The 22,483-nt window shown below is 42.8% G+C and overlaps 1 protein-coding gene across 1 annotated transcript in view; it reads left to right on the plus strand.

Moving 5' to 3' along the window:
• Nucleotides 1-22,483, plus strand: part of STK11 (serine/threonine kinase 11) — a 47,771-nt gene that overhangs the window by 18,799 nt on the left and 6,489 nt on the right. The window contains exons 6-8 of the mRNA XM_085311471.1: nt 357-484; nt 8,225-8,282; nt 17,013-17,203. Coding sequence (XP_085167597.1) covers nt 357-484; nt 8,225-8,282; nt 17,013-17,203 — 377 coding nt within the window. The remainder of the gene's footprint in view (nt 1-356; nt 485-8,224; nt 8,283-17,012; nt 17,204-22,483) is intronic.

Genomic DNA, 22,483 nt, shown 5'->3' on the forward strand with positions numbered 1-22,483 from the left:
GAGTATTTAGAATTAGGAAGAAAATAGTCATAGCTCCTTGTGAGTAAGTTTATACCAGCTATTTCTCAGTGTCTGGGACACAAGCACTTTATGGCTTCCCTTGTTACAGTAGCAGAGTATCTCCAGTATTTGTTTTTAGGTTTCTTCTGTCTCAGCCTGTCAGGGAAATGCCTTCGTGGTTTTGACACACACATGACTGAAGAGGCTGTGATAAAGGAAAACTAAGTTAAGAAGCATTCTGGATACAGTCAAATTCTCGTCTTTGAGTTTCCTTTTGGTTTATCTCATCACTTTAAGAACTGAGCACCTGTGTTGTGTGCTTTTTCCTCATACAGCTTCTCCTTCTGCCTTTACAGATACAACATTACAACGGGTCTTTACCCTTTTGAAGGGGATAATATCTATAAGTTATTTGAAAACATCGGGAAAGGTGACTACACAATTCCAGAGGATTGTGGTCCTCCACTCTCAGACTTACTGAGAGGTGAGTCTTTCAACTGACTTTAAATACAAGATTGGGTAAAATMTATAGATGCAACAAATGCTCAGTTTGCATAACACTGGGGAAGACCTTTCTTCTATGAAGATATGGGATCCTATTAGAAAGGGAGGTTGACTTACGAAGCTTATGGTAAGACTTCAAAGGCTCTCTAGTGTTCTAATTATTTTCCTGAGATACACTAAACACTTGATGGGTTTCAGTTGCTATTCTTTATAGAATCATTTCTTGCATAATTTCTTCTCTGAAGCTTTTAAACCTAAAGGCAAAACTCAGAGGTTAAATTTAAAACAGCATCATAGCATTGATGCGAGTCTTGCAAGTGAGAACACTCAGGATTAAAGTCTTTACCCAAGCCTTCTTTAAAGCAAAATACTGAATACTCAGGTTCTGCTGTCATTCCTCATTGGTCTCTAGTCTCAGTTTATTTGCCTCAGTCTGCCCATTTTCGCTCCCCAACCCCAGTTTTTTGTTGCAAGGAGACTGAAACAAAATGACTAGTGCAGTAGAAGCAAGAATAGCACTTGCTAGGTAGGAGAGATTCTTTTTGTTGTTTGGGTAAGAGGTGTGGGTTTTTTTTGGCCTTGTTCAGTCACTTGTTGCAATTGCTTGAGATTTGATGTTGAACAGTATCTCTGCTTGTATCTTAAAAATTGGGGAAGCAGTTATGCTCYGTATAGCAGCTAACTTGGTGATGCCTATGTGGTCACAGATGCGATGTGATCCTAGCACTTGGGAGATCTTGACCTGAGACCAGAGTGCCTACCAGCCCATCAGCAGTGAAGCAGCCAGGCTGCTCTGATACTTCCCAGGCCTCAGCATTGTCTTCAGCTGTTGAGAAAGATCGCAAACTACAAATACAAAATGAGGCTTTAGTCTTGTTTCAAGTTTTTTCTGGTTCTTCTACTACAAGTAGTTCTAGTAGAAGTAGTTAGGAGGTAAAAGTGTGGGGGAAGAGCTTTGGAGCACTATAAAGAAACTGAGTCAGCTTCCTGTCAGCAACGCCACTGGGCCTGCTTATGATGCTTGTGTCCTGTTGCTAAACCAGAGGATAGTCTTACTATGCTGTGTCTCTGACCTGATTACAGTGCTGTTGCTGTTTGTGGCTACTCAATTTTAACAGTTTTGAAGCATTTTGTAGCTATAGTTTATGCTATAAATTGCAGCTGTTTTAATTGTGCAGGGAAGACTGCATTGTCAAGGGGTTCCCGGCTTCTGCGTGSATGGCTGCAGGGAGCTGCAGCTCTAGCCTGGGGTGGTGGGTCTCATGCCCTGGGTTGCCTTCACCTCTGCTGAGGGCAAGGAGCAGGCGCTTTGCTGAGGACGCGGGTCCTCGCCGCGCTTGGCTGTGCCCCCCGGCTGCGGCGGCAGGTGGTGCTATCCGTCCGGAGTCTGCCCGCGGCCGCGGGGCCGCTGGGGCTCCCCCCGGCCCCCGCCGCCCCTTCCCTGCCTCCCTCCCTCGGCGGTGGTGGGCCCCCACGCCTTCCTGGACATCTGAGAGTATGTTAGCCTATCTGGCTCCATTTTGATTAAGAAGTTAGTTGTTTTTCTGTATGTTTTCAAAAGCATTAAGTCGCTTTAACAGCTTTCAGAAAACATTGCATAAGGCATAGCTACAAATTGCGCTCAGCACAGCTGGTATCTTGGCCGTTTTTCTGAAGCTAATGTGGCTGCTGCTTAAGGCCCTGCATTTCTGACTGATGTGTGTTTCATATCATATGCATATGCCCCAGGGAACACTGTTCTAATCTACATGTGGTGTTTGGCTTGTAAATACTAACTCAAAACATACGAGTTTTCCATATGAGCTTGGAAATTGTTCAAATGGAGTAAATCCAGTGGTCCATCTAGACTGGCAGCCAGTCTCCTAAAGCATCCAGCGAAAGCATTTGAGGTTTGTGATAAGCCTCTCTACTGTGCTTACTACTGACCCTGGGGAAACGTAGCAATTGTTTGAAGCTATCAATATTCTGAGGACAAGAAAAGAAAAACCCTATGATTCGTTAGAAGAATATCTCCCTTTAGTTCTTTTCCCATCCCTGGATGAAACCTGGAGTCAGGCAGCTTCCTACTTCTTTCTGCCTCATTTTAAATAAGTCTTGCCCTTGAGTACTTTTTATGCCCAAAACTACCTTTTCCAGCCTGTTTTACTTCCTTCATCTTAGCTGCTGTCTGTCTTCATCCCCTCTGTTTGGAGACTACAGAGATGCAAGTCAGAGTGCATTTGAAAGGACAGAGGAGCTTGCTTGGCTGGAGGTGTCTGTGTCTATCAACTTGACTGTTTCTCCCAGGGCAGTGAGAGGGTCTGAGGACTCATTTTACGTTCCTCCTGTTCCCTCAGTTCCATCTGAGAACATTCTCCCACCCTTCCTCTTATTGCTTGTATCTGTTACATGCTAAAAGCTGGCAAAAACTCCTGACACTCTCCTTGTTTGGTTTGGCACACTTCCCTCTAGATATTAGAGTACCCAGTGGACCTGAGGCAAATGGTAGRGTGGGATTTCCCCAACCCCCTTAACTCTGTGGGGGTCTAAGTACCTCCACAGACCAGCTGACAGCAAGGCATATATTGACAACCAGGACTGAGCCTTGCAGTGGTGATACTAGGTAGCTATAGTGACAAAAACTGTGTATTTTATTTCCTTTTTTTTATTCTCCAGAACATCTGCATTTCCTAGTAGGTGCCTACTACTTCTGTGATTGGTTGAAACTGAATCAAAAGCCTGCAGACCAGATATTGTCAATGGTTGTCTGATGCTTTTATATGAGCAATGTAGACACCCTCAGCTCTGTCTCACTAGAGACATTGTTTTGCCTTTGCATTGCTTTTAAAAGACTCTGCTGCACTCTACAGTGCTGCAAGCATTTGTTCTGTTTTTATTGTAAGGAAGGATTCAGTATGTTGTAAAGTGCTTGTTTCCTCTCTGGCTATAAGTGCTATGTTGACCATAGTGCCAATTCAGCTGTGAAGCAAACCTAGAACATACTTTTTAAAGCTTTCTGTTCTCCTTTTGACTACTTTTTAAGCTGTTTTTCATACTTTTTCCCCTTGAGCTTACTTTTACTACTTTGTCCCTCTTTCCAGAGGAAACAGTTTAAAGAACTTAAAGATTTGATGCTATTTAACTTTTAAGAGACTTGTATGATGGTGCATTTCAGCAGATTAGTTGAGATACTGCTCCTCTTTTTGTCTCCCTGATCAGGAATAAAGCTTTATTTATGCTCTTTAGTGATGGAAATAAGAAGGCTAGAGTACAGTTCTGGCTTCTGTGTGTATAGCCAGTAAAGATGTGTCAGAGTGGAAGCATTTACAAATAGCCTTAAGGTTCTGCTGTCACCATCTGTGTGTGACTTGTCAACTCATGCACTTTATACATTTTTCTTGTCCAGAAATAAAGTCAGCTTTTCTTCCTCCTCTTTTTAATGCACTTTTACTGAAAGAGAAAGCTTTGATTCTGAAGTATGTGTTGGACATCTGGATTTACTTCTAGGCTCTGGTACAGACTTATTTTTTGACCTGGGACAAGTTGCTCAATTTCTCAGCATCTTGTTTTCTCATTATATATAAACTGCCATGATCTTCCATTATGGGGATGGTGGGGGAATGTGTACCCTGATGACAGTGGGATATTTTAATACTGCAGTGGCAGGGAAGACCCAGAGCCATTAGTCAGCACTGATGTCTACAACCCAGGAAGTTTTCTGACTTGTATTTGATCAAACTCTCTATTTGCCTGCAGAGGGTGGTTTCAAGTCAAAATACTTAGTTATGCTTGTAGAGGATGAAGGAGAAGGAGAACTTGCTGCTTCATTTTACAGATTGGACTTAGTTTGCTTCGTATCAGTTGTTTTCAGTGCTATCTGTAATTGGACACTGATATGAAATGCAGATTGAGTTCATTCATTGGGTTAAGAGATTTATTCCTGCCTCTTGTAAAGCCATACCTAAGGTTGTGCTGTGTGCTAAAAATTAGGTATTTTACCATATATATGATAGACTAGGTTCAGGACGATGAAAGCATGTGGGCTGGAGTCTGTGATGGGAGCTCAAGGCAGATTTGTGGTCTCCAGTTTCTCGATTGCCACTTGACATAATTTGAAAGGGGATTGAGACTGCCAAAGTACGGTAATGGGCATAATATCCCATGTATGGGCACAGTGAATCCTTCTGAAATACCATGGGAGTGGAGTTTGTGAGTTAGGCATCCTTCTGAAGAATCTCACTGTTGCAGCGTGTCTCATCTCTACTCCCAGATAAACTGCATGGAAATCTTTACCGTAAATGGTAGAGGGTATGTGTGGTTACTGTGGGCAGACACTCTTAGATGACTTGACTGGTGAATAGTACATGATGTTTTGTCTTTATGAAGTCTCTTTTCGGTACAGGACTTCAGCCACAGAACTGCCATGAGTGAGTCATACAGCTGAATACATGAATGTACATTTTCAGTGATTGGTTTTCCCATTTTCCTGCAGGCATTGCCCAAAACACAATCCTGTTACTGAAAGTACATCTTTTTGTTCAGTACCTTCTTTGTGCCTTTTTAATTGCTTGTCTGAGAACAAAGCAAATCTCTGCTGCACCATAGCTATTTGTAGCTGGTACTGTTGTTCCCCTTTTAATAATTTGCCTTAGAACCTTATCCTCTGCTCATACTATTTCATCTGGTAAATGCTTTAAGTGCACCTTCCTGAAATGTGATCTTAAACAGACAAAGTCTAATGCAGAGGTGCTTTCCTGACCTACCTGTTTCCGATTGCATTAATAAGATAACCTAGCCAGTACTAGTTTTGATGCCCATCGCCTAGACTTAATGCAAAAGCTCTCTGCTGTAGTACTGTGTTTTTTTTTTTTTTAAGAAAAGTTGGGCAGTTCAGCTGTGAGTTGCTGTCTAATCTTACTAATAGGACATTTAATTAGATGTGGGATTTTTTTCTTTGAACCACTTTCCAATTTCTTTTCTGTAAGATAGGGTAGAGACTCTTACAGACATGTTGGAATATAGAAAATGAGGAATACCTGTTGCAAGGAGCTTCATTGTGGCAAAAGTCCCCTGATAAAGGCTATGTTCCTGATATGTTTTTTGACTGTAGATAAAACAGTGAGTTCATAGTACTCATCAAGACAGAGGTTTTCTCTAGCTACTGCTATCACAGAGCACAACAATGCTAACATGAGTAAATGACTTGGATTAGACCTGCCAGAGCAACTAGATGATGTAATGCAGAGTGTTGCAGTGCTTTGCAGGCCAGGGATACTCAGGATCAAATCCCTTCTCTGCTCAAGGTTGTTCAAAATCTTCCCCATCTCTCACCTCTCCTGTGACACCATCTCAAAATATGCTTCAGTGGTGTTCCTCAGTAGCAGACTTGGCAGGACAACTGTTTACCTTTCAGCGCTGTCACTAGCATTAATAGCCTCCTGCCACGCTCTCCCAGTTGTTGTATGTGGCTGCACCCTGGGATTCTGTTTATTTGGCTGTATGGCTTTAGGCTATTCATGGGAGAAAATGCCCCTTACAAGGTAGAGTTTGGGCTCTTGAGTAGCAAGCTATGACTGTAGCTCCCATGTAGCTCAGTCATATAGCTCTAGCAGAGCCATGTGGTGGTGGTCAGCAAGGCAAGCAAGTATAGATTTCTGATACACTGTCAGAAACCTCAAACTCTGACTCTAGTGGCTTGAGCTCCTGTGGCTAGATACTTGTGATGCACATGAGCCTCTCTGACCTGGAGGAGACTTACGATGTGTTTTTTAACTTCACAGTAACATAATGCTCCTATGGATCAGCAGTCACCCCATATACCTTTTAAAATTGCTATGATAAACTGTGTTTTGGTTTATGAGGGGAAAATAAATTTAGTCCTTCCACTCTGTACCTTTTCTTGCCCAWGTTCTATAAGCTTTAATTCTTTTTAGACATGTCAGATATGGCAATGGGATTGGTTGCCTGTTTGTGAATTTTCTAAAATTCCATTAACTTTCTGTGAAGCAGGAGATCAGGTTTTTACTGTGCGTTTTACTAACCTTTTCACATCCTCTCCAGAAGTGGCTGCTTTGGGAGCCAAGAGTGCCTTAAGGTGTTTGACTGCTCTTAAACTCAGAACTGAGACTCAGCTTCTTAGTTTTAGGAGCAGGTTGTAGACTTTTGTCTCCTTGTTAGGCCAAAACTGACCCAAAAGAATGTCTACTGGCTGAAAAGGTGTAATTGGTTTTAAGGACCAAAAAAAAAAAAAAAAAAAAAAGTCTCATACACTCTTTTCCTAAGTGTGCACGTATTTGGAGCAACCAAATCTGGCATAAATGTATCTAGAGGGGTGCACAACAGAGGCTTTCTGTTTTCACTATAGTCCTGGTCATTACTCTTAGTAATATAATGTAAACTGACCTGACAAGGAAGATATCATTCTGGATCTGCTTTTGCTATCATATATGCTGTTGCTGTTTTATTTCTTCTAATAACTTTGTTCAACTGTACTGCATAAACTCATCTTCCAGGCTTTGCAACATCTTTTTTTGAGCTATAGCATCTTTTTTTCAGYCTTTTTTTTCCCAAGAGTGCATAGAAAGATATTTTCTGTCCTTCTCTTTTCACTATGCACTTACACTGTCTCTCCCAAGCATTCTGCACTGGTTATTCCTTGCCCTGACTTTCTTTTAATCCTATTTGATAGTTGYGTTCTGCTCCCTTGCCTGCCTTCTCTTCCAGTTGCCGGAGACAATGTCTTCCTGTTCTCTCACCCTCTTACCTCTTTCCAAATCCTTGTTCTTCGTGCTGCCTCTACTAGACTCAACATTGTTAGTGCTTCAACAGCAGGGAGTTATCATCCAATAACAGCAAAACTGCTGTAGGATACAGCAGCCAGACTCTGTTAACATTCAGTAGAGGAATACATGCTTGGAAGTTTCTTTGGAGGATATCTTGGCTAAATAAGACTTGTTAGATCCCATTGACTAGTTTCTGAAGAATAGGGCAAGATGTCCTAGTTTATCTGAATTGTGAAGATTTTTAAAGCCAGTGGAGCAGAGTGAGCATCTCATCTGTTTTTTTGARCAGTCCACCTTCCTCTATCCTAGACAGTCTGATGAGAGAATATAGATAAGCCACTTTATTTTGTTTTCTCCTCTTTTTTTTCTCTCCTATCCCAATTTTTAGCAGCTGATGACAGAATTCAGAATTCTAGAGCAAAAAGGTGGGCACTAGGATTTTTTTTCTTAATTCTCCTTCAGTTGTACTTTCCAAATAGTTTCACTAGAAAGGAGTTTCTGAGATGCGGAGCAGCTGGATATATGCCATGCCCAAGGCCTTGACTCCTGCATTGAGAAAGTTGAATAGCATTATCTGTGAAGTGAGAGAAGTCTTTTTCTTTGCCTGGAGACATGCTTGGGTACCTGGCTGTACCCAGGGCTGTACAAGCCTCTGTCCCTGCAGTGTGAAGGAAGAGAGCATCTTATTCACTTGTCAGATGGGGAAAGTGAGGARCAGACTTGTTCTCTGCTCAGATGGTCACCAGTGCAATTGGGATTTTGTACTGGAATTTCTGTCCTGTTGGTGGATGCAGCAGATTCTTCCTGGAGGTAAAGGCTCCTGAAGCTGCCACAAGGGCTGGCTACCCCCCCGGCACTGTTGGAGGGGAGGGGGGCAGGGCAGAGCTTTATGCTTCCTGTCTTCAACTTGGCTGAGAGCATCTGTGATCACACCTGGACTTTTTTTTCCTTCTTTTCAGGGATGCTTGAATACGACCCAGCCAAGAGATTTTCAATACAGCAGATAAGGCAGCACAAGTGAGTGTTCAGCTTCTTCCTATTAGTCATTCTCTTTCTGCTTCTTATGCTAATGTACCTGTGCTATTGCTCTCACTCATTTTTCCTTTTGACAGCAGACACATGGAAGTCACTAGATACCCTTCCTCCAGCTCTGCTGGAGCTCTGGCAGCCTCTGCTTGGCTTTTTTTTTTTTTTTTTTTTTTTTTTTTTTCTAAAGTCTTCTATTAGAGCATCCGGTTAAAACATTTGAATTGCTAACTGGTAAATAATGAATATGTTGAAAATATGTTTCTGGTGTGACTGGTTCTTGATAATTAAGGGTTCTGGATAACTTTGTTTCAGAGGTCAGCTAGTACTAATGGAACAGAAGAACAGGAATTCCTTTAAGAGTGGGTTATTGAAGTAGGATTTTTTAAAAACATTTTTAGGGTTTTTCTTTCTGGACAGTCTGAGAGAAATCCCTTGGTATTTGCTCCATGTGGAACCAGTATGTGGAGAAGTCTTCTAGGACAATGAGAAGTTTTTTTCTTCATCTCTTTAATGTCATACTGCTCCCTCTCCCACATCCTCTCCCTTTATCCTTGCCATTGTCAGAGGGAGGAAAGGCCCCCCATTATCTCTGAGGGTGTTTTTTTGTTGTTGTTTTTTGGGGTTTTTTTTAAGGATCTGTTTGAACATGCTGCCTCTGAGCAGAGATTTCCTGGGCRGATGAAAGTACAAGAACAAAAAGCATTATAAGGATGCTTCAGCACAGAGGCTGCATTAGCTTATCTCCTATTTGAATAGGAAGTGCTTCTGAGGACATGCAGAGCTGCCTGCTGGACTGCAGCTGCTCGGCAGAGGTTCTGCCTACAAGCTTGCCCAGAAAGCTTTGGGGAATTTTTTTTTTTTTTTTTAATCCTGTAAGGTGATGGGCCTGCTTTGCTTGTGCTGCCTGCAGGCAGGAAGAGCACTGTTTTCTTGTCCTGTCTTTTTTTTTCTGCTTTGCTTGTGCTGCCTGCAGGCAGGAAGAGCACTGTTTTCTTGTCCTGTCTTTTTTTTTCCCCCTTNAAAAAAAAAAAAAAAAAAAAAAAAAAAAAAAAGTGCTGTCAAATGATGATCCCTGGTAGATGTTATGGCATGGGAGGCATCCACAGGAGCCACAGAACAAAAGCCAGACAGGCTTGAACTAGCATGGTACAGAGACAGAACTTCAACCTACCTGAACTGAGATCAAAGCTGGGAGAGCACAGATCTTAGCTGCCTGGTCAATTAGTTAAGCAGTCGTGCTGACTTTTTTAATAGTAGTCAAACACAGTGCGTTGGTTGTTTCACTGGGTCTGGGAGGTGATAGGAGCAGACATTTGCTTTACAAGAGCACCTTTCTTTTTGTTTCTCCCATGTGGCAATGAGCTTTTGCATCAGTTCTTGCCCAGCTGGAAGCAGAGAGATTTCTCTAGAGACCCTGCGTGTAGTTAGAGAGTAGGAAAAACTAGAGCATGATTCTAGAATGGAGAGCAGTCATAAATGTCCCATGGTATATAGCCACTGCTTTCTTTCTAATTGGGTATGGCTGCTAGTGGTGTGGCTTTTAACATCAAAGCACCAAGAAAGGGGTTGAAGAGAGACTCTACCTGCCAGTACAGAAGTGTTTCCAAGGCTTAGTCTCTTATTAGTTTTCTGTGAGCTTAGCCAGTGCTTCTTAACAGGCTTTTCTCCCCTATTAGTAATTGCCTCCTTCCTCCTGCTGCGGCATCCTAATAATTASATCAAGCACAGCAGAGCTCGCAGCCTGGGGCTTTGGATAGGTCTGTCCATCTCCTGCTTGTGGAGGAGCATTGTGCTAGAGAATCCAGTGTTCAACTCTTTTGGCTTTTCTCTAAATAGAGAAGCTTTGTCCTTACTTTTAACTTGACTCTGATTTATTTAAAACTGAACAAAGCAGTTAAAGGGACTGCAGRTAGCCGTCCAGATATTGTTAGAGGGCTTTTTTGAGAGTGTTTTAGCAAGAGACTTGATTTTCTAGACCCTTTAGATTAATGGAGGTGGGGGCAGTTATTAATGATTTCAGGTTTCTCCACACTCCTCCGTGTGTTGAGACATGGATACTAGATTATAGAAATATCAGGTAACTTCCCCAGATTGGCATACTGCAATAGATATAGAACCTGGCTCAAACTGGAACTGCTTGGTGCCTTTCTGTACTGCTAGAAGTTTCTGTATGTTTTTGAGCTGATGTTACTGGTGACTTGCTCATATGGGAAGTCTTGGTTCTCACAGTGCACTGAGAAATCAGCAGGATCAGTCTTACTGTCCTGGGCAGTGCTCTTTGTGTTGGAGCCAAACAGATGCTAGAACCAGGCTTGTGTCAGTGTTGCGAGGAGGGGTTGTGTTCCTGTCCCGTGGTGAAGGGCGATGCCCTGCCACGGGAAGCATCAGTAAGCAGGTGTTCCACAGCTGTGGAGCCTGGAGCTCGGGATCCATTCCCGGCTCTGCTGCATGCAAGTCAGATAAACGACTCTTGTTTCATCTTCCATAGAATGATATTTCTTGTTCTTGTAGTGGGGGCAAGGATAAAAGACTTAATCGGTAGATCAGGTGAAACAGTGAGAAAGTAGTAAGTATTGCTCCAGTGAACAACAGAAATGYTGCAGGCGGAGAAGGCCTGGTATGGCAAAGTACATAGTTATTCCTCAGCTATTTGAGTCTGCCATTCCTTCCTCTATATGTCTGTCAGCTACTCCCAAATTCTTTATTTCCCCTCTTCCCCCATATTGCAGCAGCCTCATTTGAAGAATTCTATAGGAAGTCTGCTTAGTTTTACGTCTGCCAGCTGCYTTCCTCTTTTCTTCATCTCCAGAGCTAAATTCTGGCATCAATTCCATGTTTCTGCATTTTGTTATAATTCAGTAGAACCAAGCTCACTTTTCTTAGTCCATTCTCTGCTTTCAAAGGCTTTTCAAGCCTAGTCAGTTTGAACAGTGCAGACTTATTTGTTCCATTTCAATTTACAACAAATTAAAACTCTCTCAGACTGTCATCGAGGAGGTTATGAACTGCCAGAAGCTGACCCTTGAATTATAATGAAAGAGCCTTGAAAGCTGCTCTTCCCACAGGGAGCTGGATAGGAGGATGCTTACTGGGAAACCAACATTTCTTGGTCATTTCCCCAAATATTTTGTACTCTTAGGTTTGGGGGCAGTAGAGAGGTGCTGCCAAGAGCTACGGAGTCAGCTACCTTCTCCCTATAAGTTGTTCGCTGTCTCCTCTCTGCCTTGTGGTTTTGCTGAAGGGCTTAACGCTCGTAAAGTGCGTTTTGTAACTAATTCACTGACCCTGCTACAGTGCTTAAAGTGATGAAGTGGATGCAGAATTCTACCTCTGCCCCTTGTTTCCAAGGCAACCATCTTGCATTCTTTCTCCAGAGTGTCACACTTAATTTCTTTAGTCATAGATACGGTTCCAAGAGTTTATAGCAAGAAAGGGGAGACACTTCCACCTTTTAGTGGTGGAGATGCAAATTAGCCTTCCAGGCTAGTGCCTCCTGCTGACCCCCTGGAGGGTGTAGTGCCAGCTTCCCAGACACTTGTGCTCACCGAGGATGCTTTTCGGTGTTCAAATCCTGTGCATGGCAGCACTTGGAATCTACCTTTGTGTTACCCCTGTAGATCCCTTTGCAGATGCCAAGCATACATGTTGACTTGTGTGCCTGGATTCCCAGGAATGAGGGATTTACATTCACTGCTGTTGGAGCATGTGTACTGAGAGGCTTTTCCCATCTCTCTTGTRTCAGTGGTATCATGCAGTAATCCCTCCTCAATGCAAGATGAGAGGGAAAAAGCACAAACTCTCCTCCTTTCCTTTCTTGTTTAGGCACCTGGATTTTGCTTACTTCTCTGGCGGGCGCGTTGGAAGGAAACTCTAGTTCTTCTACCCACATTTTGCAAATTAATTTCATGATGCAKTTACGTGTGGTGTGTTAAAGGATTCAGTACCTCCATCTGTGCACAGAACACTGCTCTTCTCTTGTGTAGGAGTCTGAACTGTGACCTGGGTCTAGCATCAGCTAGGGGAAAACTGTCTCTTTCTTAATTATTTCTAGCTTTTGATGAATCTGACTTAAGAACCTGAATATGACTTAATGTTATAGGAGTTGGAGTAATGACTGCACTATATGTTTATTACTAGCCCAAGCTGTCTTTCCCAGGCATACTGTTGTGTGTCTTCCACATCTGTCTGCATGAGGATAGCTGAATGAAATTGGAAAGCTGCTAGTTTTTTGGTTTGGTGATTTTGCCCTTCCAGCAAGCTTGAAGCCCCTTAAGTGATGTGATGCGAGGTGGAAAATCATTCATAATCTATCCTTTGTGGCAGTATGGAGACCTGCAACTTGGCATCTGGTGTCTGAGAAAGTTGTTCATATCCAAAACAAGCAAACTGAAATATTYGTGACTTAGAATGGGAAGTGAATTAGCCATAAGTATTTGGAAGCTGCAGCTGTGCTTGCTGATTCTTGTTTTAACCTCGCTTATATCAGAACTTGAAAACAGCAGAGTGATGACTTTAAGGTAATGTTTGAGCTTAGGAACGGCAAACCAGACAGGTTCATTAAGCCCTAGTCTACCTAGATTCATTTTTGTCATTCAATGCTTGGCCCTTGCTGTTTGAACTCCCTGTAGGTTATAGCAACCCTTCTGGATACCAYTTCTTAACTGGCAGTTTAACTATTAATACTGCTGCTACTGGTGCCTAGAGCTTCTGTGCTTCACAGCATTATCAACAAGCTTGCAAAGCAGTAGGAAATGTTCTTTCCCCTGCTGTTGTTCCCTTYAGTCTGTTTCAAATTGCTGGGAGTGGCAAAGGTGCTTCATAGAGGAATCTACCTCTTCCAGAAACAGTGTTCTGTGCAAGTGGTGCTTTTGAGATCTGCAGAAACCTTTTCTCCCCTTTAGCTGCTAAGTAACCAATCTATTAGTACCAAGAAAATTGCTGTTTGCTGTTCCAGTGCAGTTTGCTCAGAAGTCAGCAGTGAAATTGTTTGGGAATAAATGGTCAAATAGGGTGCTTTGTTAGAAGTATTCCAGTCCAACCTATGCTTTAATGTCAGTGATGAAGGCAGAGTGAGGGAGGGACATTCGTCTTCTCTACATCACTGTCCGATGAGCAGTTACACTGTGGGAGAGTAACTGCTTTTTAGCATAATCAGTATCAGGTAGCATCTTGAGCTGGTTTAGGGTGTTTGATGGAGCCAGAGGTCCTTGGCTGAACAGCAAATCTTTTCTTCACCACTAATGTCTTCAGCACCAATATAGAAGGCAGAATCCCTGTCCCTGCTGGAGGAATGCTTGCCAGGAAATACTCTGCTACTCCATACAGAATTGCTTGAGGCTCCTTCCAAGAGGTCTTTGATTTTCTTAGAACTTCAATGAATTTCTCTTCTCACTGTACATCCTCATTACCATATATGCGTATGCAAGTATTTGAAATCACCTCCCAGAGGATGGAATCATTTATGACTAGAGTACAGTGATTCAGGTTTCAGCTGTTAATAAAACCTATTTTTATTCTCTTGGTAAGTAGGACAGAAGGAAAGAAAAAAATGAGCTAAAATACAGCAAAATAAAAACACTAGTTGCTAGAGCTTTCTAGTCTGTCTTCCTTTAAAATACATTTTTAATGGCAGTTGTTCTGATCTTATTTATCTGGTATATTCCATTCTCTGGAAGTTTGTAGCATTTAGTTTAGTTCCATCTAGCTCCAGTGCCCCTGGCAAAAATAGCTGGTGGCTGTGTTGTCATCTTTTCCTGTGCTAGATAATCCTGCCAACCTAGATCAGCCTAGGCTGAATTTGTTGTCTTGACAGTCACTTCCCTGATGAAAGCAGTCTCCCAAGGAAAGGAAATCAAATGATCAAATTAAGTGTTGTGTGCCATGCACATCTTAGCTGCTAAAGAATCAGTTGAGGAAGCCATCAGCAGGATTTGCCAAAACTATTGGCTAAAATCTAGTTACACTGGACATGCTGACTTCCTGCTAGTCTAGTAGCTAGGATGACCTCTTMCTTTTGTATTACCATCTTCATCAGCTAGATGCCATACTTGACAAATTAGATCTGCATTCTGTTTCCTAAACCTTTCTAAAATATGTTTATTTCACCATGGCTTTCAGTATTGGCATGGCAGGGCCATGGAAGAATACCAGAAGTATTGTGTTAATGCATAACTGGAATATGCTAACCTTATAGCTATTTGAGATGTCTATCCATTTGGACTGTAAGCATGGAAGGGCTGGACATGATTCCTTGCATGACATTGACATGCTCTATGATTAACCAAAATAAATTTCCTGTTAAAAAAAAAAAATAAAAATAAAAAAGGGATGTAGGGACCACTTCATATCACTGACTCTTCCTTGCTGGAAATGGCAAGATGCTGGCTTCCTCACAGAGCAGTAGATTGATTTGAAAACTTAATCATTCCTGAGCAAATAACCTGAGGATATATTCTCAGGTCTTGCTGAGAATTTAATGCAAGATAGCAGAAACATTATTGTCATTTCTAGGCAAGGGATCTGAATTTTGAGAAATGTGAGTTTCTCAGGCCTTTGTATGATCACAGAGCCTCTGCTTATCTACAAGTCCCAATCTCAAGGTCCTCTTGAGCTTTTCTGGAGGTATTCACATTTCAGAGCATCTATCCTAGAGAAGCTCGGTGACAGCCTGGCCACTCAATGTAACTGCCCAAAGCAGAAAGATTGGCATCCGGTGCAGTTAGCGTTGGATGAACTGTTGCAGTGCTGCTGCATGGTTATGGAGCTCAGATGCCATGGGCTAGAGCACTGACTTTGCAGTCCATGTGGGAAACTCCACAGCTGCCACTGCTCCTCTAAGGACCAGCTTCAGACAGTCTTCTGGGAAAGTTACCCACGCTTAGCTAGAAGTTACTTGATGTCTCTGAACTACTGAGGAGGGAACATTCATCTCATATCAAGCTTATTTAGGGCAGCAGTCAGAGATAAGTCAAGAAGTACATGTGAGGTCATATTTTTAGATCTTCTCACTGTTTTTCAGGTGGGTTTTCAGAGAGACCTTGAACTGGTTCCTGAAACTGCGCCCTTTTGTGGGCTGAAATAAAATTCAGGAAAGGGAAAAGCGTTAGGCTTCCTAGGCTAACTACTGTGGTGAAAGTGTCTGTCCCTTCATGCACATAAGTGGCTCCCACTTAATAATATTGTGCTCACCTTAGTAAATAGTATAGTTGATCTGCTGAGGTTTTTCTTCGTGACTGTGCAAAGACCAGGAAGAATGTCCCAGTGGCTTAAGTGACATCAATCCACAGTGTAAAAGTAGAGTTTTAGTATTTTTGTCAATATCAGGCTGCTATTCAGAAGATGCTCCTGGCTGTTAGAGCTTTGATACTTTGTCCCTTCTTTCATTGGAGATGACCCTCTAGGGCAAGGCATAAGAAACAGCCTGATGAAGTGCTTCTGCATGACAGCTCCCCTGGTAGCAGGGACAGTTGGCTGCTCAGCAGGGCAAACGCGAAGGCAGTAGCACAGCACAATCCCTCTAGGGAGGGAGCAATTGGATGGCCAAAGCCTGATCTTTTATTTTTTTAGGTATAAGCAGTTGATTCTCCCTGCTGATGGGAGATCAGGATGCACTGCAGGGGGAGCAAGACCTTAAGGTGAGGGGAAGGTGTGGAGATGGAAAGGCATGTGGAGTATCTGGGTCCTGGAGAAACGCTGCACCTGTGTTTGAGAGAGGATTGCCAGGGGTACAGAGCCTCCAGCAGTACATCTAGGAAACTGTTTCGATTCCAGCATGCAGCACTCAAACATCCCAGGGACAGACTTGTGTTGGAACTCAGATATGAAAGCGGAATAAAAATGTGAATGGCCACCCATGCGACTCCTGAGATACTGACAGGATGCAAGCCTGTTGGATTCTTGATCTAATTAAGAAAAGCTTTCAGTGGTGAGCTCCTTWAGTAGGCAGATGGTAGTGCTATGGATACTGGTTTTAATGGTAATTGAAGTCTCCTGAGGCAGAGGTAGGATAAAAAGATAAAGTATAAAACATCTTTGCTCTGATCTTTGAGAACTACCTTTTGAAAAGAGTTTGTGGGTAAATACCATTTTCTTTAGACCTCCATTCTTGAGGTTTTCTTCYATCTTCTCGTGCTGCATTAGCCTCAACTTCAGGATAGAAGCAGAATTTTCTTTTCTGCTTGCTTTGACAATACAACTGAAAGGAGCTCTGGCAGCTCTGCTAATGTGTTATGACCTAGAGGTAGGGGGGACAGTAGTTTTTCCCTGTATATCTGGTTTGGGCTTGAATTGGTGGTGGGTAAAATGTTCCTGCATTCTCTTTCCAGATCCCGAGCCATGCTTCTGTGGATGGCACATGCTCGAGTGTATCTTGCAGTAGCAACCAGTGTGCTAACAGCTGAGCAGATCTGTTAGTTTCTTCTTAAATGGCAAAGAACCCACTGGCTGGAAAACCTTGAGAGGCAGCTTGCATAGCTGTTAGTGTCCCTGCAGTATAGTCACCAAGACTGAGGCTTGCCTTTCYTGAAACTTGCCTCTGCAGATTGTTATACAATAAAAACCTGCAGTGGCATAAAACTGTCTAGGAAATTTTATACAAATGAAAACTCCATGTAGCTTTGAATGTTGGGGTGGAATTGGAACCATTTCATACTAACAAGGATTTCCTTATCTTCTAAAAGTGAAGCTGTACTGATGAAACTGCTCTTGGACTCTTTGCAGTTGGTTTCGTAAGAAACATGCTCAGGCAGAGGCTCTGGTCCCCATACCTCCCAGCCCAGAGACAAAGGACAGGTGGAGGAGTATGACGGCGGTGCCTTATCTGGAAGATCTGCATGGCTACAATGAGGAAGATGATGACTTGTATGACATTGAAGATGATATCATCTACACTCAGGACTTTACAGTACCAGGTAGGAGAGAAGGATGCTGGGATAGGCAGGGCAGAGGAGCATTTATTTTGTTTTCTCTCTTTCCTTCATGCCTGCTTAMAGATTTTTAAGAGAGGCTATGTGGTTTGAGCAAGTCTTTTCAGCAGTTGAGGAGACTATTGATTATTAAGTGGTGTGAGTGACGCACAGCGTTTGAGTGAGCCATGATGCTCCGGATGTCTTGGTTCTTTATTTGATCAAACAGGATGCCCCTTCCTGTGTGTTACCCACATGCCAATTTCCTTCCTTGCAGCCAGTAATAGCTTTTTTCCTGCTGTATTCTGTTGTTCAGCACACTTAATTCTTTTGGCCAGTTTTACTATACTATCTCTGAGTTATTTTGGATCACAGCCCTAAAATGACTCAATGTTCAGAGTAGATGGCACATCTGGGAAAGAAGGTTGCCTATAGCCTTGCACTTTGGTTGAGACTTTTTCTTTTCTGCTCCAATCTTTAACTACTTGGTTACAGAATTGTTTCTTTCTTTATTTTGGGTTTTCCTGTTGGGTTTTTAAAGTAAACCAACTAGTAAGTATGTGTGAACTAACTGTGAACTATCCCCCCACCCCCACCCCTGCCTCTCTGTGTCTATAAGCTGCATTAACTTGTGAGGAGAGGTCTGAAGGGCATGTCCTTGGGAAGATGTATATCTGTCTATGGTCCTATGGTTGCATTTCCTAAATCCACACATCATGTTTATTAATTGCTCTAAAGTCTTCAGTGGGTTCTACCCTAGTTTCATTGGGCTTTGTTTGTTTTGGGGTTTTTTTGGAGGCAAGGTTTTAAGTACTATTTATAGGGGTGCTGATATACCTTACCACAGTGTGATTTGAAGCTTCTGGGACTGAGCTTTCCTAGTTGATAAGGGAAAGCCCTAGTGTCTGTAGTGCAGACTCACTAAATTAGTTTTAGTTTCTTCTTTACTGATAGCCAGGTGGGCTTGTGTGGCAAATCTTTCACTAGTGCAAAATATTTTACCTGAAGACCTTGTCTTGTTTTTGGTTTCCTGGTTAGATGGAAATGGTTTTCTTGATCATGGTCAGTCCAGAAACAATTTATCATAGAAGAATAAAGTGTCAGGCAGATACTAGCCTTGAGTTGTACCTGATGTCCAAAATTCACTTGAACCAATATTGACCTCCCAGGTAGGTTTTTTCAAGGGATAGAAGTGGGGAGACTGCTTTGAGCAAGTCAAGCAGACTAAGCCACCAGAGTCTTAGCTCCATGCTATGTGGCATCCTTGGGTAACAGTCCCCAACAAGGAGTCTGTACAAATGTTCAGCCAAATGGATATGTAGGTGGGTCAGAGGTGAAGCCTGCCAAGATGAAGGGAGCCTCATCAGTGAAGTGGATTATTCCAAGAGCTGATTCACTTGTGACAGTTAGGTAATTCATAACCTTTTCTAATAGAACTGATGTCCCAATGCCAGCTGGGTGACCTGCAGAGCTCTCTGTTCTTTACTCTTTTTACATCCCACTTTTTTTTTTGTCCTAGAATTTGACCAACACCAGGGCTTTTCCTCATAGCCTCATGGAGACTTTTTGAAAGAAGAATTTCTTTTAAAAATGTGATGCTCATTGAAGCAGATAGTTGATTGCTAGGTCTTATTTAAGCACAGGAGCAGGAAAGAACTTGCCAGATGCCTTCCATGTTGTCCAAGGGTAGTCTTTCTCTGCAGATGTTTCTAACAAGAACAGCTCATGTGTAAGCAAGCACCCAAACTGTGATTCTGCAGAAGTGTCGGGGAACTGGAGGGTCCTTCAATGGCAGTGGAGTTTCAGTGCAATCACAAGGCTGCCAGGTTTCAAATCTGTAACGAGCGTAACCTTTGTCCCTTTCTAATGCTATGTTTCCTTTCTGAACTGCTTTCAAGAGGCAGAAAGTGTGGCTGGTTTTTGTGCACCTATAACATCCCTTGAAAGACCAAGTGAGAGTTCTGGTGGGAATGGGAGCCCAGACTTTATCCTGCTTCTAATCTAGTGCTTACAGCATCTTTTAAATTGAGGTTAAATACATGGTTTAAACTCCTCTGAAACTGTGTTGTAGGAGTAGGAGTACTCCTTTGTAGGAGTAATCTGTTGCACTTTGTCCTTGACTACCCAGCAGACAAATTCAAGAACCCACAGGACAGTCTATCATCACTTCTTTGGCATCACTCTGGAGAATAAGCATATGCATGTCTCTAACAGTGCTCTGTTGCTTTCCTGTGCGTTCTCAGTTGCAGAGGAGGAAGCTGAGGCAGGGCTTAGAGCACTGAGCAGACCAGCCAAGCTGTTTGGAGAGGAAGCTATACTTGCACCAGCTGTGAGCACAGAAGAGGAGTGGCAAGCTTAGCCTAGGTTTGCGAGCCGCTGCCCTCTTGTGCTTCCTGTGGCTTGAGCTAATGGCAGTAGCTGGGGAGTGCAGAATCATCTTGCTTTCTCCAAGCTTCAAGATGCTTCCTATTACCAAGACAGTTGTATTATTTCAAAAGTAGATAATTCTCTTCTGCAAGGAAATCTTTCTTTAGTTTTGGGGGGTTTGTATTTTTAAGCAAAGGCTAACTGTGGGGGTGTAGTATGCTGCCAAGGAAGAAGCACAGCTTGTGACACTTGACAAGTAGCTCAAACTATGACCAATCTCTAACCCATCCTTTTTAGGATGGGTTACTCTGCCTGTGTAATCCAGCGAATTTCTGCTTTCCTGCCACACTGGATGATTTCACCCAGAAGACGTGTTCCTGACTGTTCTCACTCTAGTTAAAACGTTTGGTTTCTTTTTGACTCTTCTGCTAGTGACTGGTCTGCTGCCTGAYTTATGCACTTTGGTGTGATAAAAGATAAAAACTTAGGCAGACTTCCAACTTGAACAAGTGATCATATGTCCAGCAGGCCCAAGAGGGAGATGTATGTCTGTTCTGCATGCTGGTGAGGGTCTCTGGGCATTGCATGTTACCTTTGTGTTTGGGGAAATACGCCCTGCTCTGCAGTTTCTTTGAAGAGGAGGAGCAGGGTGTGTGGGATCCGTTTCCCAATCAAGTGAGAATTGGTGTTCAACCCTCTGCATGGAGTGGACTGTGTGTCCACGTGAGCAGTGAGTGAAGAGAACACCTTCCTGCTATTCAGCTGTTGGTGTCCACTTTTGGGCCTCCTACTACCATAGGTAGCTGAGGCTTCATCCCATGGGCAGCATCATTTCCCTGGGTGTGCACATGCTTGTGCTGGTGCAAGGTGCTCTTCTAGCAGTAGCTAGTGGCAGTGTTGATCTGCCAGCTGAGGTGGATGTTCCCCCCACACAGGCAGGTGACTATTATAGCAGGAGATTGTCTTCAGAGCAGTAATATCAGCTATTATGCACTTCTAATGCAAACAGCAGTATTTAAACCCAAATAAGAGCTGTCACTTCAGAAAGTGACAGGCAAATTACTGGAAGATGTATGAAGTTCTYGTGCATAATTTGTGCTTTTTCGGAGGGATTAGAGACCTGAAGTTTAATAGTGGCCCCATAGACCAGCGCTCCCCATAATGCAATTAGCCTGAATGGGTAGAATGAACATAATTTTCTWTTAATTAAGACTTGAATGKTGATGTTCTTTTAACCTATCAGTTACTTCACAAGTTGCTGTATAATATTGCTCAGACAGCTAGTGACATAAAGCATTGTTTCCAGACAACCTAAATGTCCCCTTAATTATTTAGCAGTTGGGTGTTCTGCTTTTGTGGAGATAGGGACTTGTCCGGTTCACTCTGTCAAGTGGTAGATTCATTCACTATCACACACAATAGCCTGGATGTAGCCTACAGCTCAGGAGGTCCCCAAGGAACTGGCCGTCTGGAGCAAGAGAAGGATTGTGCTCTTCTGGGTGTTCCTGTGCCGCTTCCCTGAGCACGCGTCACTGGGTGGCGGGCCGTTGTCAGGCAGGGCGCTGGGTTAGGTAGGCCTTCGCATGTGAATGCGTATAGCGCCCTGTTCTCAAATCAGGGGCTATGTTTGATCAGCATGGAACTAATTCCTCTCCTATCAGACATATCACCTATGCTTTGGATTGCCCTAGAAAGAACAAAAAACGCAATCTAGATTACCCACACACATGACAAGAACAGATTTGATTTAGGCTTAAACACTTCTTGACTGTGAACTGGTCTGCTGCGTTGGATCGTTCTGTCCATCTTATCCTACAACTCTTGATCAGGCAGTGATGAAGGTTAAGCTGYTCGTAGGGCTTGGCAAGATACCTTAAAACAAGGCTATTCCCAAAAGCAAGGAAAATAGGGGCTTGTGAGGTGTGATACAGAGGTGCAATCTGACAGGTGAAATGTTTGTGATGGGCAGAAATTTGCTGAGGGAGTCTTGCAATTCTGGCTTAYGTGAGGAATGGGAGATGAAGAGGGAGCCTATCATGGGTATAGGCTGTGCTCTATGCCTTGTCTGACACTCGCAAAGGCAAGGGGGCAGCTTGCAAAGAGAATAAACTTAATCTTTCTTTTCTCAGTCTTCCTGCAGAATCCTGTTGAACTTGCTCAGCTCTGAGTTGCCCTTCTAAGAGTAATGTTGTATTCAAATAATTAAAAAAAAAAAAAAAAAAAAAAAAACTTGTAAATGACTGATCAATTCAGTTGTAGTTCCATTGGGCAGCAAGAGCATGAGTACCAGTGACTCACAGGCAGGAGTGGGTGTTCGATTAGCGAGGGAAAGAGGGAACCTCATTAAATCTTACGTTCTTCAGAGAAAGAAGGGGCTTTGAGAATGTTCTTTTATTTTTAAAGAGTTATTTAAAGATTTATGCAGCTCCATAGAGAGCCTTAAATGTTACAAGCCCCTGATTCAATCTGTGTTAAACATCTCATCTGACAGAAGTGCTGAGGAGAGAATACTGAGACACTGAGCATGTGACAAACCATTCTTTCCAGAAGTGGATGCCTTCTTATTTGGAGAGGCAGCATATGCAGTAAATGGATTTAAGCATCTTGCTTGTTGCCTTTGTGCTGCATTTCAGATCTAGGAGGCTGTGCTTTGCTGTTTGCCCATACCATACTGTTAAACTCTTCTTCAGCTGTAGCCCCTGCCTCCTGCAGAGGCAAATGGCTGCATAGCTTGCTTTTTTTGTTGTTGTTGTTTCACTCCTTTTTAGCATTCAGTCTGAGGCTGGAAAATAAAGACAAGACTAGAGTCTTAAGGTAATGCCTAGCACTTGAAAAGCTGTGTTTCTAGCTGCAAATCATGTGTGCGTGTTTACCTGACAAACGCAGCAGTTTGAAAGCTCTTCATGGTTTTATTTTGAA

Source organism: Rhea americana, unplaced genomic scaffold (genome assembly GCF_003343005.1).
Source record: "Rhea americana isolate MKP2758 unplaced genomic scaffold, rheAme1 scaffold_341, whole genome shotgun sequence".
Lineage (NCBI taxonomy): Eukaryota > Metazoa > Chordata > Aves > Rheiformes > Rheidae > Rhea > Rhea americana.